The following is a 15,412-nucleotide window of genomic DNA, read 5'->3' as shown; positions in this document are numbered from 1 at the left end:
CTGGTGGCACATGCTTGTAATCCTAGCACTCAGGTGGCAGAGGCAGGAGGATTTAGTGTTTGAAGACAGCTTGCAACAACCAAATCCTGTATCAGAAACAAAGGGCCCTGTGGATGACTTACTGGCTCCGCTGCCAAGCCGGAAAACCGGAAGACCTTCATGACAGCAAGAGAGCTGTCGACGTCCTTCACCTGTGCTCTCGTGCGCATGCACACACACCCACACACACACCAAACAAAGTGATAATGAAAAGTAGAAGAGGGTTTGTGGCGCTCCAGCACCAGTTCGGACTGCAGGGTGACCTCCCGAGGTCATGAGCACTACTGGGCCATACCCCACCAGGACACCTCATTGTCTTTTTTCTAGTTTCTGCTTCCTGTTATCCCCGTGAACAGCTGTTTGTCTCGGCTGCCCCCCCCCCCCCCAGTTACCTTTGAGTGGATCTTTTTAGGAGCTTCAAAACTCTTCCTAAGGGGCTGGAGAGGTGGCTCAGAGGTTAAGAGCACTGACTGCGCTTCCAGAGGTCCTGAGTCCAATTCCCAGCAACCACAAGGTGGCTCACAGCCATCTATAGTGAGATCTGGTGCCCTCTTCTGGCATGTAAACATACATGGAAGGAATGTTGTATATATAATAAATAAATAAATCTTTAAAAAAAAATACTCTTCCTAAGACCCGCTCTTTGGGGGCTAAAGAGATGGCTCCGGGATTAAGAGCACTGATTGTTCTTGCAGAGGTCCTGAGTTCCCAGCAACCACGTGGTGGCTTGCAACCATCTATAGTGGGATCTGATGCCTTTCCTGGCATATCTGCTCTATGCAGATAGGGCACTCATACACATAAAATAAATAATTTTCTCTTTCACCAGGGGTGACTTTAATCAGCACTTGGGAGGCAGAGACAGGAGACCCTCGGTGGGTTGAGGCAGCCTGGTCTACATGTCATTCCAGGATAGCATAGAGAGAGACTCTGTCTCAAAAAAATAAACAAAAGCTGGAGAGATGGCTTAGTGATGGCTCAGTGGTTGTGAGCTCTGGCTGCTCTTCCCAAGGATCCAGGTTCAATTCCCAGCATCCACATGGCAGCTCACAGCTGTCTGTCACTCCAGTTGCAGTGGATCCTTCACACAAACATACATGCAGAAAAACCACCAATGCACATAAAACAAAAATAGTTAAAAACAAAACCAATTAAATAACAATAAATTACTTTCAACTGCATTCCCAAAGGTCAAAACATACAGTTCAGAGATGCCTGGAGGAACCCAAATCCTCATTCTGTCTGGAGGGGGGTGAGGTGGGACCCTTATCTTGATTTTAAGAGGTTGCTCCTAGGGCTGGAGAGATGGCTCAGAGGTTAAGAGCACTGCCTGCTCTTCCAAAGGTCCTGAGTTCAATTCCCAGCAACCACATGGTGGCTCACAACCATCTGTAATGGGGTCTGGTGCCCTCTTCTGGCCTGCAGGCATACACACAGACAGAATATTGTATACATAATAAATAAATAAATAAATATTTAAAAAAAAAAAAAAAAAAAAAAAAAAAAAAAAAAAAAAAAAAAAAGAGGTTGCTCCTAACAGGTTGCAAACTGATATGTTTCCAGCCTGGGAGGAAATTTTTAAGATGAGAGAAAAGCTGTAGGCTTGACCAGGGACAGGCTGACTATCTGGGAGATGAGCTGTGGGAGAAAATGCAGCTTTTACAAAGAAACCACGTTCCTGCTTTCTATGTTGTTTGACGTGGTTTGGAGACACCGCGTAGCCCTAGCTGGTCTAAAACTGGCTGTGTAAGCCTGGCTGACCTTGAACTCACAGAGATCCTCTTGCCTCTGCCTGCCTCCTGGCTTTATTTGTGTGTGTGTGTGTGTGTGTGTGTGTGTGTGTGTGTGTGTGTGTGGAGAAAGAGAGAGAGAGAGAGAGAGAGAGAGAGAGAGAGAGAGAGAGAGAGAGAGAGAGAGTTATGTAGCCCAGGCTGTCCTAGAAATCACTACATAACCCAGACTGACCTCAACCTAGCCATTCTCCTGACTCAGACTTCTAAGTGTTGTGAATATATTCCTATGGTCACTGAAATTATATAGGTGTCCAAAATATTTAGATGAAAATAATATGATTGATTTCTGTGTGTGTATTCTTCATAGTACCAAATACAAAAGGAAGCTGGGTGTAGTGTATACCTTTAATTCCAGCACTTAGGAGGCAGAGGCAGGTGGATCTCTGAGTTTGAGAATGACTTCCAGGGCAGCCAGAGGTACACAGAGAAACTCTGTCTCCAAAGGAAAAAAAATGAAACAAAATAAAACAAACAAACACTTCAAATGATTTTCTTATAAGAAAAAAAGCAAAGAAAGAGAATTTTTTCATCACTTCCTATCTTTTACCATCCCATACACTATTTTGGGTAAAAATCAACTGCCTGGTGTTCATTTTTAATCAAGTGCGTCTTCTTTATTTTATTTTTTCCAAGTCAGGGTTTCTCTGTGTAACAGCCCTGGCTATCCTGGAACAATCTTTGTAGACCAGGCTGGCCTCAAACTCACAGAGATCCACCTGCCTCTGCCTCCCCAGTGCTGGGATTAAAGATGCACACCATCATGCTTGGCAAATATTTATTTTTATTTTATGTGCATTGGTGTTTTGCCTGCACGAATGTGTGTGTGTGTGTGTGTGTGTGTGTGTGTGTGTGTGTGTGTGTGAGACTGTTGTATTCCCTGGAACTGGAGTGCCAGACAGCTGTGAGCTGCCACATGGGTGCTGGGAAGTGAACCCATGTCCTCTGGGAGAGCAGCCAGTGCTTTTAGCCGCTGAGCCATCTCTCCAGCTCTCTGTCCTTACTGGTCATTATCTCCTCTTTCCCTTTTCCACCCTGATCACTTATATCTTCTATTCCCCCTAAGTTAATACATTTTCCCACCAACCTCTTGTGGCCAAGCCATGGGGGAGGATCAGAGTTAGTGTATGCTTGCCTGAAAATCACACTTTTGATCTCTAGCCACCTAAAATATTTACCAAAAGTTAGTTTCACTTCCCAACACCAGGGGGTGTCTCTCCCAGTTTATCTCTCTCTCTCTCTCTCTCTCTCTCTCTCTCTCTCTGTCTCTCTCTCTCTCTCTCTGTCTCTCTCTCTCTCTCTCTCTCTCTCTCTCTCTCTCTCTCTCTCTCTCTCTCTCTCTCTCTCCCTGTATCTCTCTCTGTCCGTCTCTGTCTCTGGTCTCCCTTAGGAGTGCATTAGTCCTAAACCTTTTCCTCCGTGTTGTTAGCACACACTAAATCTTTCTCTGTCCCTCTTGAGGCAGGGATCAGCCCCAATCATTTTCCCTGCACCTTTTCACAGGAGAACATAAATCTTGTATCCTCCCACTGCACCATCAAAGAACAGTGGGTCCAGAAAGTTCTTTTTATTATAGTTTATCTGTGTCATTCAGGCTCTCAGGACCAACTTGTCCTTTTCCTGTTGTAAGAATCCGTCGGTCCCTGCAGCTCCCACATTCGCGCCTGTGATTCATATCCTCTCAGAGCTATCTTTACACGCAGGTCTCTGAGACTCCTTTATAGCCTCCTCTCATCTTCCTGTTATGGTTACCTCCCTATCCTGTGCCATCTCTCTCCATCTCCCCCTCAGTCCTCACGTCTTGATGTCTGTGTAGAACATGCCCTTCTTCCCATCATTGGTGGATACATTCCACAGTGCCCCTCCGCAATTCCAACTGTAAACAAAGAGTTCCCTTTCACTCATCCCCTGAACTCTTTCCTGTTCTAACTCTTGAATCTTATGGTCGCAGCTGCCCAGTCTGCCCCTTGACTTTTCACGTCCTGCCGGCGGCCCTCCACCTCGGAGGCAATGTCCTTCCTGTGATGCAGAAATCCTTGCGCGGACACTCCAACCCCGGGTGCACACCGCGCTCCGCCCTTCCCGGAAAGTAGATCCGGCTAGGCAGACAAAAGTTTGGAGAAGTTGGGTCGGGGCGAGTGAGAGCCAGGGGGGCGGGCCGGCCGGCGGGCGGGCGGTGGCGCGAGCGGACGCGTGGATTAGAGGACGGCGGCTGCCTGCCGTGGGCCCTGCCAGCCGCGAGCGGACCCTCTTGCCGGGGCATGCTTCGGGATCGCGGGAGCCCGGCACCTGGGCCGCCCGCTGAGCCCTCGTGCGTCTCTTGCACCCCGGGAATCCGAGACCCGGGGAACCCAAGCCCGGCCTTGGGCCTTAACGCTGCAGCGTGCCGGGCGGGGAAGGGGCTGCAGGCCCCAGATCCGAGGGCATGGAGCGGTTAGGGGAGAAAGCCAGTCGCCTGTTAGAAAAGTTGAGACTCTCGGACTCCGGCAGCGCCAAGTTCGGCCGCAGAAAGGGCGAAGCGAGCCGGTCTGGGTCTGATGGGACTGCCGGAGCAGGCAAGGGGCGCCTGAGTGGGTTGGGGGGACCTAGGAAATCAGGACACCGAGGAGCTAATGGGGGGCCTGGGGATGAGCCTTTGGAGCCGGCCAGGGAGCCAGGGTCCCTGGACGCCGAGCGGAACGCACGCGGCTCCTTTGAGGCGCAACGCTTCGAAGGGTCCTTTCCTGGGGGGCCGCCGCCCACTCGAGCCTTGCCGCTACCTCCGTCGTTGCCTCCTGATTTTCGGCTGGAGACCACGGCCCCGGCCCTCAGCCCTCGCTCCAGCTTCGCCAGTAGCTCGGCCAGCGACGCGAGCAAGCCGTCGAGTCCCCGGGGCAGCCTGCTGCTGGACGGGACGGGGCCCGGCGGAGCCGGAGGTAGCCGGCCGTGCAGCAACCGGACCAGCGGCATCAGCATGGGCTATGACCAGCGCCACGGGAGCCCGCTGCCCGCGGGGCCGTGCCTATTCGGCCTCCCCCTGACTACTGCCCCGGCGGGCTACTCCTCTGGAGGGGTTCCGTCCGCCTACCCGGAGCTCCATGCCGCCCTCGACCGACTGTGCGCTCATCGGCCCGTGGGGTTCGGCTGCCAGGAGAGCCGCCACTCGTACCCCCCAGCCCTGGGCAGCCCCGGAGCTCTAGCCGGAGCCGTGGTGGGAACAGCGGGGCCCTTGGAGAGACGTGGGGCGCAACCCGGACGGCACTCAGTTACGGGCTACGGGGACTGCGCCGCGGGGGCCCGTTACCAGGATGAACTAACAGCATTGCTGCGGTTGACGGTGGCTACCCACGGTGGGCGAGAAGCCGGTGCCCGTGGGGAACTCTCGGGGATTGAGCCGTCGGGTCTGGAGGAGTCCCCTGGTCCCTTCGTTCCAGAGGCCTCCCGGGCCCGGATGCGGGAGCCAGAGGCCAGAGAAGATTACTTTGGTGAGTTGGAGAGATGAGGCTAGCTAGGGACCCAAGAGACCCGATAACGCATGCGGTTTCCCAACACCCCGACGGTCCAAATTGCCAGTGGCTGGGGGTTTCAGGCGGAGACCCCCGACTAAAAAAGAGGCCGGAGGGATGGAGGAGGGCCGACCCTAGAACACTTGCTCGTTCCTGCCAGGTTTTTAATGGGACCGGGCTACTGATCCCTGACAAATTCAACTCTGATTTTCTTGGGAGTCTTTTTTTTTTTTTTTCCAAGCGTCGGAGCACCTAGGCTTGTCGCAGTAGGAGGCCTTGTAAGGAGGAGGCGCTGCGGGGCCCGGAGAGCATCCTCCCGCGCCCCCCTCGCGGCTGGGCTCCTGCAAGCTCCGGCGTGCCGCGCCCCCACCCGCTCCTTGCTCCGCCCGTAGGAATTCAGGGAATGCGCGGGGGGCGGGGCGGGCGGCCGCGTGCGTGCCGACTCCTGCCCTGGCGCTCCAGGTGCCGTGGGCGGCGCCCGCCAGGCGGAGGGGTGGGGAGCTTGGGCTCGCGTTGGGGGATGTTTGCTAGCTCCGGCGTAGTCGTGGCTGCTGTCGGGGAAATGGAATCTGGGTGGGAGGCCTGAACTCCCTAGAATGGAAAGAGGGCACTCAAGTCTTGTCCCGTCCGCCCTAGTCCTGGTGGTGAGGTGTGTGCCGGGGGCCTTTTAAAATAGGCCAGTGTTAGGAATATTCTTATGTCAGTATTACAGCGAGTACCTATCAGCCTGTTTTCCCCAGCCTCCGAAAGTCTGGGCAAAATCAATGACCGCTTGGAGACCATTACCCCTGGATAGATACCTGCTTTGCGTGACTACCCGGCATTACCTGACTTTGAGTACCCCCTAATCTTGACCATCATTCAGGAAGAAATAGCTCTACTTTCCTGCTCCTGTTGAAGAAACCTGGCCACAGCCTCTTCTCCACTATTCCTTTCAAGAAGTAGTGATCGGTTGTTAAAGCTAGGCAGTGGGGTCTTATCAAACTCCACAGACCTTACTGAATTATTTAATGTAGTTCTGATTTGAATCGGGAGGAAACTCACTCCTGACTCTGGGGCTCTCAGGTTTTCCATGGACCCTCTGTTCCACACCCCTCTCCCCATGGCTAGAAATAAGAACAGAGAGAAGGATAAATGAAGAAGTTCAAAGGTAGTACCGAGGTGGGCTGGAAGGGCCTGAGAATTCAGCGCGCACACACACACTTTTTGACTTACTCGGGAAGGGGGGGAGCAGAGCAGATGATCTAAATCACTTTGCTCAAGGTAAACAGAGGCGATGTCCATTTAACAATTTCCTTTGGAGACCCACGAGAGAGCTGGAAAAGAAGTCTCATTGGCTAAAACGTCAGAGCCCAAAGAAAGCCACAGAAAGCACGGTAAAATGGCAGGAAGACGCTAGGTGTGGATGGTCTGTGAGCGGAGGTGAGGCAAACGTGCCCAAGCAGCTTCCTCTTTCCACAGTGTCCGTGGCTCTCACGGACCCCCGGCATGACAATCTTGGGCAGATTCCTCTGGTCATGAGAAAGGAGAACACCTTCTGAACTCAGATGAGGCCAGGTTGCCGCGACAGAGCCCCTACAGTAGACTGGCCTAGTAGTAACCTACTTTTACTGTTGTCTCTAGTTAGGGGGCCCTCTTGGCTTCAACTCTGCCCAGCTGCCTGAGGGTGGGAACAGGACAGGCCCGGGCCCATCAGTTGCTGCAGCTGCCGCACCAGCTCCCAAAGCCCCTGGGCAAAGACTGGGATGGGCCCCGACAGGCAGGGAGTGTGGCAGTTTGCCGAGGGGGAAAGGTGGGGCAGGCCCGTTGGGATCTGCTCCCCAAAGACAGGTCTTAGCCCTCAGTCATGGGCCTGGAATTGGGGAGTGGAGAGAAGGAAGAACACACCCAGGAAAGGCTGGTTCCAGAGCCAGGTGTATGCATGTTAGTGGAGAGTCCCGGGGAAGAGCGTCTAAGCCCTGATTCACGTGTCAGGAAGGCCATGGTACGGTCTGCCACACTCCCCCGCCCCATCCTATACATTCCTGGCCCCTGAAGCCTCAATTGTGTTTTTATTGATTTCCCTAGAGGACTGTTCACATGGCCCACCGGCACAGAAGACCTTCTGCTGGGCCAGATCGAGTTTTATGGGTGGTAAAAACTGAAGTTTTTACCTCGTGGGCCTGGATTGCTTTGGCTATGAAGTTTCTCCAGGTGCCGCAGAACCCGTGTGCTGGCATCTCCATCGCCCACCGCTTCTCGCTCACTTGTCCCAAAAGAAACAAAGCATCTTGAGCAATTATTTTTTTTAGGATTGGGTTCTGTGCTAAGCGCAAAATAGATTTTTCAGAGAATTTCCACTAATTAAGAAAGAAGATCTGCCTATTTTTTTCCTTCCTTTCTTCTTCTTCGTCTTCAAACAGGTCTCGTGGCTTCAACATAGGTTTCGACTGTTGTGTAGCCTAAGTAACCTCGAGCTCCCGGTCCCTCTCGCCTCTGCCTCTTGACTGCTGGGTGGCACTGTGCACTATCACAGCCATTTCCTTAGTGCCAGGGGTGGGACCTGGGCTTTACACACGGGAGGCAAGCATTCTACAGGTCGAGCTTGCGTCCCGTTTCTGGTTGCCCTCTCTTCTCAAACGCTAAGGGAGCGAGCTGTGGCCTTTGGCACGTCAGTCAAGCACATTTGAACAAGCTTGGGGTGCCTAGATCCGTGCTGAGGAAGGGGGGCGAGCCACTGACCAGCTCTTCCCTCGCAGGCACCTGCATCAAGTGCAACAAAGGCATCTACGGGCAGAGCAACGCCTGCCAGGCCCTGGACAGCCTCTACCACACCCAGTGCTTTGTCTGCTGCTCCTGTGGTGAGTGCACCTGCCACAACCCCCTCGCCCACCCCCCACCCCCACCCCCGCTGGACCCTTTCATGGAAAGGAACACCTGTCAGGCCCGGCAGCTGCCCTAGCTCCTGCATGCCTATCTGAGTGCTACCTGACTTCCCTCCCTGAGCTGGGTCTGCTTTTTGGAGTTCTCTTGTCTTCCAGCCTCCTCTCTTCTGTGAACCTCCCTTTTTCTTGTGCCTCCCTGCTGGCCCAGCCTTGGGCTCCCGCCCCACCTCTCCTCGGTGAGGTTTGGTCTTGGGCAGCAGAGTTGCCTGGGGCGACAGTGAAAGACTGGAATGTGGGAAGGGCGGGTGTGGGCTGGGGGAAATGGGTAGCTGGTGGGGGGGAGGGAGGAGGGTTTTCTCTTGGCTGGTCAGAGTTCAGCCACCTCACTAGAGTGGAGGCCACCAGGCCATGCCAAGCTGATGACATCACACTCCAGGAATGTCTGCCGCTGCTGTTAGCTCAGGAGGCCCTCTGTGGGGGTGCTCCCCCCCACCACACCCTCCCTCACCTCTCATTATCCCTTCTCCACTGCTTACCCATTCTGATTCTTTGGCTAACCCTGTAATCTCCTATCTCTGCCTGTCTGACTCCAGCGCTCAGCTTTTCTCTTCCTCCCCCAGCTTCTGCCTGCATCTCTCTGGGCTGTTCTGGCTGTCCTTTTCACTGGGCCTCTTCCGGGTATGTCCTCTCCTTTGGTCTCCCAAGTCATTTAAGTGAGCTTTTCTAGCCTATGGGACTCTCCCCCACCCCCACACACCTTGCTTATCTGTGACCACTTAGACCTTAGGGGGTAGCTCTGTGGAAGGTGGTCTAAAGGGAAATGATCCACCTGCCTCTGACCCTGGAGACGCCTGCATTCCTTTAAGCTCCCATACAAAGCGGTAACTCCCAGATGTCCTGACCGCCATAGGGGCAGCATGTGGCAGGAAGGAGCTAGACAGATGTGAGAGCCAGATACTGACTGGAACAAAGGAACCTAGGTTAGAGGTCCCAGAGAGCAAGGTCTGGGAAGAGTGCTCAGGCAAATAAATCAACCTGGTCTGAGCGCATCAGCCTGCCTGACCTTGGCTGGGCCCTGAGGAGGTGTGGGAAAGCAGGAGCTAGAGGAGCAGGGAAAAGAAAAGTTGTTGGGGGCACTGGAGAGAGATGGCTCAGTGGTTAAGAGCACTGACTGTTTTTCCAGAGGTCCCGAGTTCAATTCCCAGCAACTACATGGTAGCTCACAACCATCTGTAATGAGATCTGGTGTCCTCCTCTGGAAAGGACACTGTATACATAATAAATAAAAATCTTTAAAAAAGAAAAAAGGGAAAAGTTGTTGGAGCTACAATGAGACCAAAGCCAATTAGAATTGTATTATATGGGATTTTTTCCTTTTTTTTCCTCTTTGAGGCAGGCTTTACTATATAGGCCAAGCTGACCTTAAACTCTTGATCCTCCTGCTTCAGTCTCCACATGCACATGGTGTTTTTGTCTGGGAAGGAAAACTAGACAGTTAGAAGGGAAAGCTGTCTTGTGCAGCACTGGGGAGCAGGGACCAGAGGCGGAAAAGCCCTGCCTGAGGCCCCAAACCTAGGCTCCAGCCCTTTCTCTGCTGCTCCTAGGACGGACTTTACGCTGCAAAGCCTTCTACAGCGTCAACGGCTCTGTCTACTGTGAGGAAGATTATCTGGTGAGCCAGGAGCGTCGCTCTGCCTAACTCTGGGACAGTCTTGGGTTCCATCGTTTTTCATCTTGGTGACACCTTTTGTCCCTTCTCCAGTTTTCAGGGTTTCAGGAGGCAGCTGAGAAGTGCTGTGTCTGTGGCCACTTGATTTTAGAGAAGGTAAGAAATGCATCTCAGCTGAGACCTGGCCATGAGGGGAGAACTGGTGGCTTCGTAAGCATGAGAGAAGGTGGCTGAGGGACCCTGTCACTAGTGATCCATGTTCTCACCGTTCGTCCCCAGTCCTGCCCTGCGTTGCTACCTCTAGTCTCACCCTGCTGGGCCTGTGATCTGTTGCCCCCCCGACACACACACACACCAACTGTACAGACACAACCTGCCCTCCAGCCTGAGCTAGGTGAGCAGGCTCCCTTTTCTGCTACTGGCTGGAGGCAGGTGGAGCTCTGTGAGTTCGAGGCCAGCTTGATCTACAGAGTGAGTTCCAAGACAGCCAAGGATGTTATACAGAGAAACCCTGTCTTGAAATACCTCCCCGCCACACAAAAAAATGGCTCAAATTAGATTGGTGATTTTTGTTTGTTTGATTTTTGTTTTTCGAGACAGGGTTTCTCTGTGTAGCTTTGGAGCCTGTCCTGGAACTCTCTCTGTAGACCAGGCTGGCCTTGAACTCACAAAGATCCCACTGCCTCCGTCTCCCAAGTGCTGGGATTAAGGGAATGTGCCGCCACTGCCTGGCTAGATTGGTGATTCCTACCTATGACCATCTAGTAGATACCTGGGAAGGTTTGGAAAAAATAAATAAAAATTTTGGCACCTACCTCAAGTTGTAATAAAAAGTTAGGTGTGGCTGGAGGCGGCAGTTGTGTTGGTTGAGCGAATGCCTTACGTGAACAGCCTTGGGTTCCTCTTAGCACCGTACACCCCAGACTCGGTGGTACAGGCATGCCTGTTATTTCAGTTTTCTGGAAGTGAGGCTAGAGGGTCTAGAGTTCAAGGTCATCCTCTGCGTAGTTTTAAGGCCAGTCTAAGATACATTTGACCCTGTCTCCAAGAATTGACAAAAATCCACGGGCCTGGAAGTTTCTGAGACCTTTGTTAGGATTTTTTTTTTCTACCTTTATTTTAAGACTCCTTGGTCCCCTCAAATTATGTAGCATTCTTCTAGGAGGACAGGAGGGGGTTGGAACATAATGGGTAGCTGAAGCCCAAGACAGAACGGAGACTGATCCTCCTCCCACCCTGCGAGCCAGATCCTACAGGCCATGGGGAAATCCTATCACCCAGGCTGCTTCCGATGCATCGTTTGTAACAAGTGCCTGGATGGCGTCCCCTTCACAGTGGACTTCTCCAACCAGGTGTACTGCGTCACTGACTACCACAAGTGAGTCTGCCCTGGGGGGGCGGTAAGATGTGATCCTGGGCCCAGGGATCCCTCAGCCTCAGCTGATCAGTGTTCCTCTCTTTCAGAAATTATGCCCCAAAATGTGCAGCCTGTGGACAACCCATCCTCCCCTCAGAGGTCAGTGTGTCTGAGTTCCACAGGGCAGCCAGTACTGCTGCCTCATGGGAAGAGATGGGGACATGCAGCCTAGCCTCCCTTGGGAAGTGGTACTTCTGAGGAATGTACATTCCGGAAGATTCCCGTGTGACTCTGCTCTTGGGGTCACCACCCTGACCTAAACTTCCGGACCCAGGCATGTCCGATAGTCTTGCTGGGCCCAGGCTCCATATCTTCTGTCCCTTTCCAGAGAACAAGGCTCTCAAGGTCACCAGATACAGGGACTGAAATTACCCTTCAGCTGGTAAAAATGGGGTCAGAGATTCTTTAAGCTGTGTGCGGAGGAGGTATGCCTAGGAGAAAAGCCCAAGGCCTTTTTCTTAGACTGACTTGTGCCCAGCCATGTCTTTCCCCACTCCTCCCCGCTTTCCCTGCTTCTTTACGCACGTGAGGAGTAGGGAAGGCCCCGCCCCTATGTAGAGAGAGAGCTCAAAGCATGGAGGCTCCTGTCCTGGAGCAGTGCTGTGGTTAGGGGTAGCATTCTGGTAGGAGCTGCTAAAACATCTCAAAGCTACATGGGATTGTGTCTAACTACAGAGAGGCCTTTGTAGGATCTGCCTGTTGGAGCGGGAGGGTTTCTGTGGATGGGACGGTGACTTCGGGGACACTATGCTGCACTCACCCCCGTGGGGCTCTACATGTTTCAGGGCTGTGAGGACATTGTGAGGGTGATCTCGATGGACCGTGATTATCACTTTGAGTGCTACCACTGTGAGGTCAGTATCGATGTTCAGGGCTGATGGAGGGAAGTTGGGGTTTGGGAGGGGAACTGGGCATCTGTGGAAGTGATGCAGGACACTGTTGTGACCTGTGTCCAGTCTCTCTTGTCCTCTAGCAGCTACTCTTCCTGGTCCTGGTGTTGATGTGGTTTTGAATGTGGCTTCCCCAGAGTGAACTGACTGCTGGAGGTGGAGCTTGTGCCTTTGTCTCTGCAAACAGCAGCGACCCCTGGTGTCCAGGCGGGGAGGGCTTCTTGCGTTTTTGCTTCCACCCTCCCTGCCTGGCCACCATCTCCCAGGTGTTGGCTAGTCTGACATGACATTGAGCAGGACAGACTCCCAAGATGGCCTCAGTGTGGGGAGAAGCCTGGGCTGTTGTGAACTAGCGGTCTTCTTCCTTAGGACTGCCGCATGCAGCTGAGTGACGAGGAAGGGTGCTGCTGTTTCCCTCTCGATGGACATTTGCTCTGCCACGGCTGCCACATGCAGCGACTCAATGCCCGGCAGCCCCCTACCAACTATATCTGAGCTGTAGTTTCTGCTGCTACCATCACCACTGTGGAGAAATGCTCTGGCCAGCCGAGGCGAGGAATGCACTCTGCAATCCTTGTGAAGAGGTCTCTGGGGAGGCCCCAAAGGCCAGAGACCCAAAGATCCTAACATTCCAAATAGCCTTCTGATGGCCAGGAGGGTGGACTGGCCTTCATCCTGTGCCACCGCGATTGCCCCAGCACACACGGGCGGTGTCAGGACTTTCTGAACATTGGGTTCTGGTGTATATTTCCAGTATATGTTTCTGTAGAAGTCGAGCAACGTTCCAGCGCTGGCTGGATCACACAAGGGGGCATCACAAAAACCACCCCCAGTCTGTTGTACCCAATGGAAAGGGGCCAGCCAGGCCTTTCCCACAGTGTCCTATCTGGAAGCCCTGGACTCTATGATGAGTCATTTCTCGGCTGTCTCTCTAAGGACTAGAGAGCTCCCCGTCTGTCTGCTGGGATGGGGACCAGCTCCGGGGGGCCTGCTGCCTGTGTTGCCTGTTTCTCAGGGACCTGGGGAGGCTGAGTAGGGCCTGTCCTTGGTTGCTGTTTTTCTCAGTTGCTAGACATAACGAGCAGGTCTCTGTGTGTGATACTTTCTGGGTGGGATGTCCAGGAAGCTTCAGGCTAGCCCCACTGCTGTTTAAGTGCACTGAGCCCTCTAGCCAGGCACACGTGGATACATTTGTATCCCTGTGTGCAGCCCCCTCTGCAACCCCTTTTTTTCTCAGGTGACTTTTACACTTAGTTCCCTAGCAGTAGTTTATCATTTGAGGTCCACCTCTTAAAGGGATCGTGCATCGGATCTGCTACAGCCCTCCAGCTCCAGGCTTTGGGGAAGCTGGAGAGAATAAGATGGGTTTGACTTGGTTCTAGTCTAATTAACTGAAGCTCTAGTTAACCCAAGGCAGATGTGTTAAAGTAAGTTCGCTTGTTGGCTGAAAGTTCTGTTCATTTGTTGTCGAGAGCTCGGTCCCCTTTGAGTGTTTCTATAGCCGTCTAAGTGTGCTGTTCTTTGCATTGCACTGAGCACTCAGTGTTTCTGCCTGTCCGTCAAGAGTACTCCATTTATTAGCACCCAGCATTTACCAACCTTGTGGCACTTTGTAAGTGATCAGACTGCTCCCTGCCTCCGTGGGTGTCTTTTCCTGCTTCTCCAACACTTAAAAAAAAGTTTAAATCCTAGCAATAAATAATAATTGGTATGGATATTTAGTGAGTGTATTGTGTTTGTTTCTTACTTTGGTATTTGTTATAAGTTCATTTATCAATATGCCTTGGAGATGTAAGGGCGCAGGGTGGTGGTGGCACACCCTTTCATCCCAGCTCTGGGAGGGAGGCAGAGTCAGGTGGATCTCTTGAGTTCAAAGCCAGCCTGGTCTACAAAGCAAGTTCCAAGACTGCTGTTACACGGAGAAATTCTGTCTTGAAAAAAAACAAAAAGGAAAACAAGAAAAAACATAATTAAACTCCTTATAGTTTTGGTACATTGGTCTGACTTCTACATTTATTTTTATTTTTTTGTCTGTCTGTTTTCTGAGAATTGCAAGGATAGGGTCTCCAAGTGAGGAAAAGAACAGATAAATACAGTTGGGTACCAGCTGGAGGAAATTATTTTCGGAAAAACATTCTGAAATTTGAATTGCTTGTTGTTCAGCTGAGACTTTTGAACTATTATTGAATGAGTAACTACAAGGTCCTGGGCGAGTGGGACCCTTTCCCGCTAGGCTGGGGAAAGGCGAGCTTGTGGAGCTGGACACTCAGCCTCTTGGCTTCCCTCTGTTCCCACCCATGGCCTCCTTCCCCTCTAGGTCTGCACTAACACTGCCTGAGGCGCCCCGAGGGAGAGGCTGCAGCAGGGGAGCAACCAGCTAGCCTGTGTCAGCATAGAATGCCCAGATTGCCCCTCAATATTTATCTTTACTGTTTGCGATTGCTGGTGATTGGTAAAACAGTGTCATGGATACAGCAGTAGCAGCCCTCACTCGGCTAACTCGGACACTAGTTACTAACATACCAGTACTACAAAGGAGAAAGGGGAAGAATGCTAAATTAGGGTCTCTGTGTGAAGAAAGTTACAAGATAAGGGTTGTGCTTTGACAATTGATCTGAACTCTTTGCTCTGGACAGCTCTGGTCACAACCCAACAAGGATAAACCTGGGGGACCAGCGAGGTGGTTCAGTAGCTAAAGGCACTTGGCTGCCAAGCCTGGTGGCCTGAGTTCAATGCCCAGAACCCAAATGGTGGAAGGAGAGCCGACTCCCATGAGTTGTCTGGTCTCTGCTGGAGCTGTAGCATAGGTACACGGAATAAATATGTCTGCAAAAATAAGAGAGTAAGATGGGACTGGACCCATGGGCTGGTGTGTGTAGTTGCAGCATTCGGGAAGTAGATACAGGAGAACCAAAAGTTCAGGGGTCTGGAGAGATGGCTCAGCAGTTAATAGTGCTTGCTGCTCTTACACAGGACCCAGGTTGTTCCCAGTACCCACATCGTAGTTTACAATCTTTGTAACTCTGGTTCCAGGGGCTCCAATGCCTTCTTCTGACCTCAGATACCAGGCATGAATGTGGTGCATAGACACATGTAGGGAAAACACTCATAAGAATAAAAATAAGTAAAAATGTTGGCTTCTAGCATAATAGCATGTACCCGTAGTTCTAGCATGGGAGTGGGGCTGAGACAGGAGGATCAAAAGTTTGAGGTCAACCTGGGCACAAGGCCGATGGTTAGGTTGTATCTCTGGGACAG

At 52.2% G+C, this 15,412-nt stretch overlaps 1 protein-coding gene across 1 annotated transcript; it reads left to right on the top strand.

Annotated features, from left to right (window-relative positions):
• Positions 1 to 3,949: 3,949 nt before the first annotated feature.
• Ajuba (ajuba LIM protein) lies at positions 3,950 to 14,124 on the top strand. The gene is made up of 8 exons (XM_075949576.1): positions 3,950 to 5,293; positions 8,053 to 8,154; positions 9,783 to 9,850; positions 9,941 to 10,003; positions 11,095 to 11,225; positions 11,312 to 11,363; positions 12,050 to 12,118; positions 12,524 to 14,124. Exons 1-8 carry the CDS (start codon positions 4,255 to 4,257, stop codon positions 12,647 to 12,649), a joined length of 1,650 nt encoding a protein of 549 aa, XP_075805691.1. The 5' UTR covers positions 3,950 to 4,254; the 3' UTR covers positions 12,650 to 14,124.
• Positions 14,125 to 15,412: the final 1,288 nt, after the last annotated feature.

This window comes from Microtus pennsylvanicus, chromosome 15 (assembly GCF_037038515.1).
Source record: "Microtus pennsylvanicus isolate mMicPen1 chromosome 15, mMicPen1.hap1, whole genome shotgun sequence".
Lineage (NCBI taxonomy): Eukaryota > Metazoa > Chordata > Mammalia > Rodentia > Cricetidae > Microtus > Microtus pennsylvanicus.
This window is presented reverse-complemented; position numbering and strand designations above follow the sequence as displayed.

What these genes read in the sequence shown, in the direction of transcription:
- Ajuba (XM_075949576.1), top strand. Translation starts at nt 4,255, where the DNA reads ATGGAGCGGTTAGGGGAGAAAGCCAGTCGCCTGTTAGAAAAGTTGAGA. An exon ending in TGCGTCACTGACTACCACAA is followed by an intron (nt 11,226 to 11,311) that starts GTGAGTCTGCCC and finishes CCTCTCTTTCAG; the next exon opens with AAATTATGCCCCAAAATGTG. An exon ending in TTGAGTGCTACCACTGTGAG is followed by an intron (nt 12,119 to 12,523) that starts GTCAGTATCGAT and finishes CTTCTTCCTTAG; the next exon opens with GACTGCCGCATGCAGCTGAG.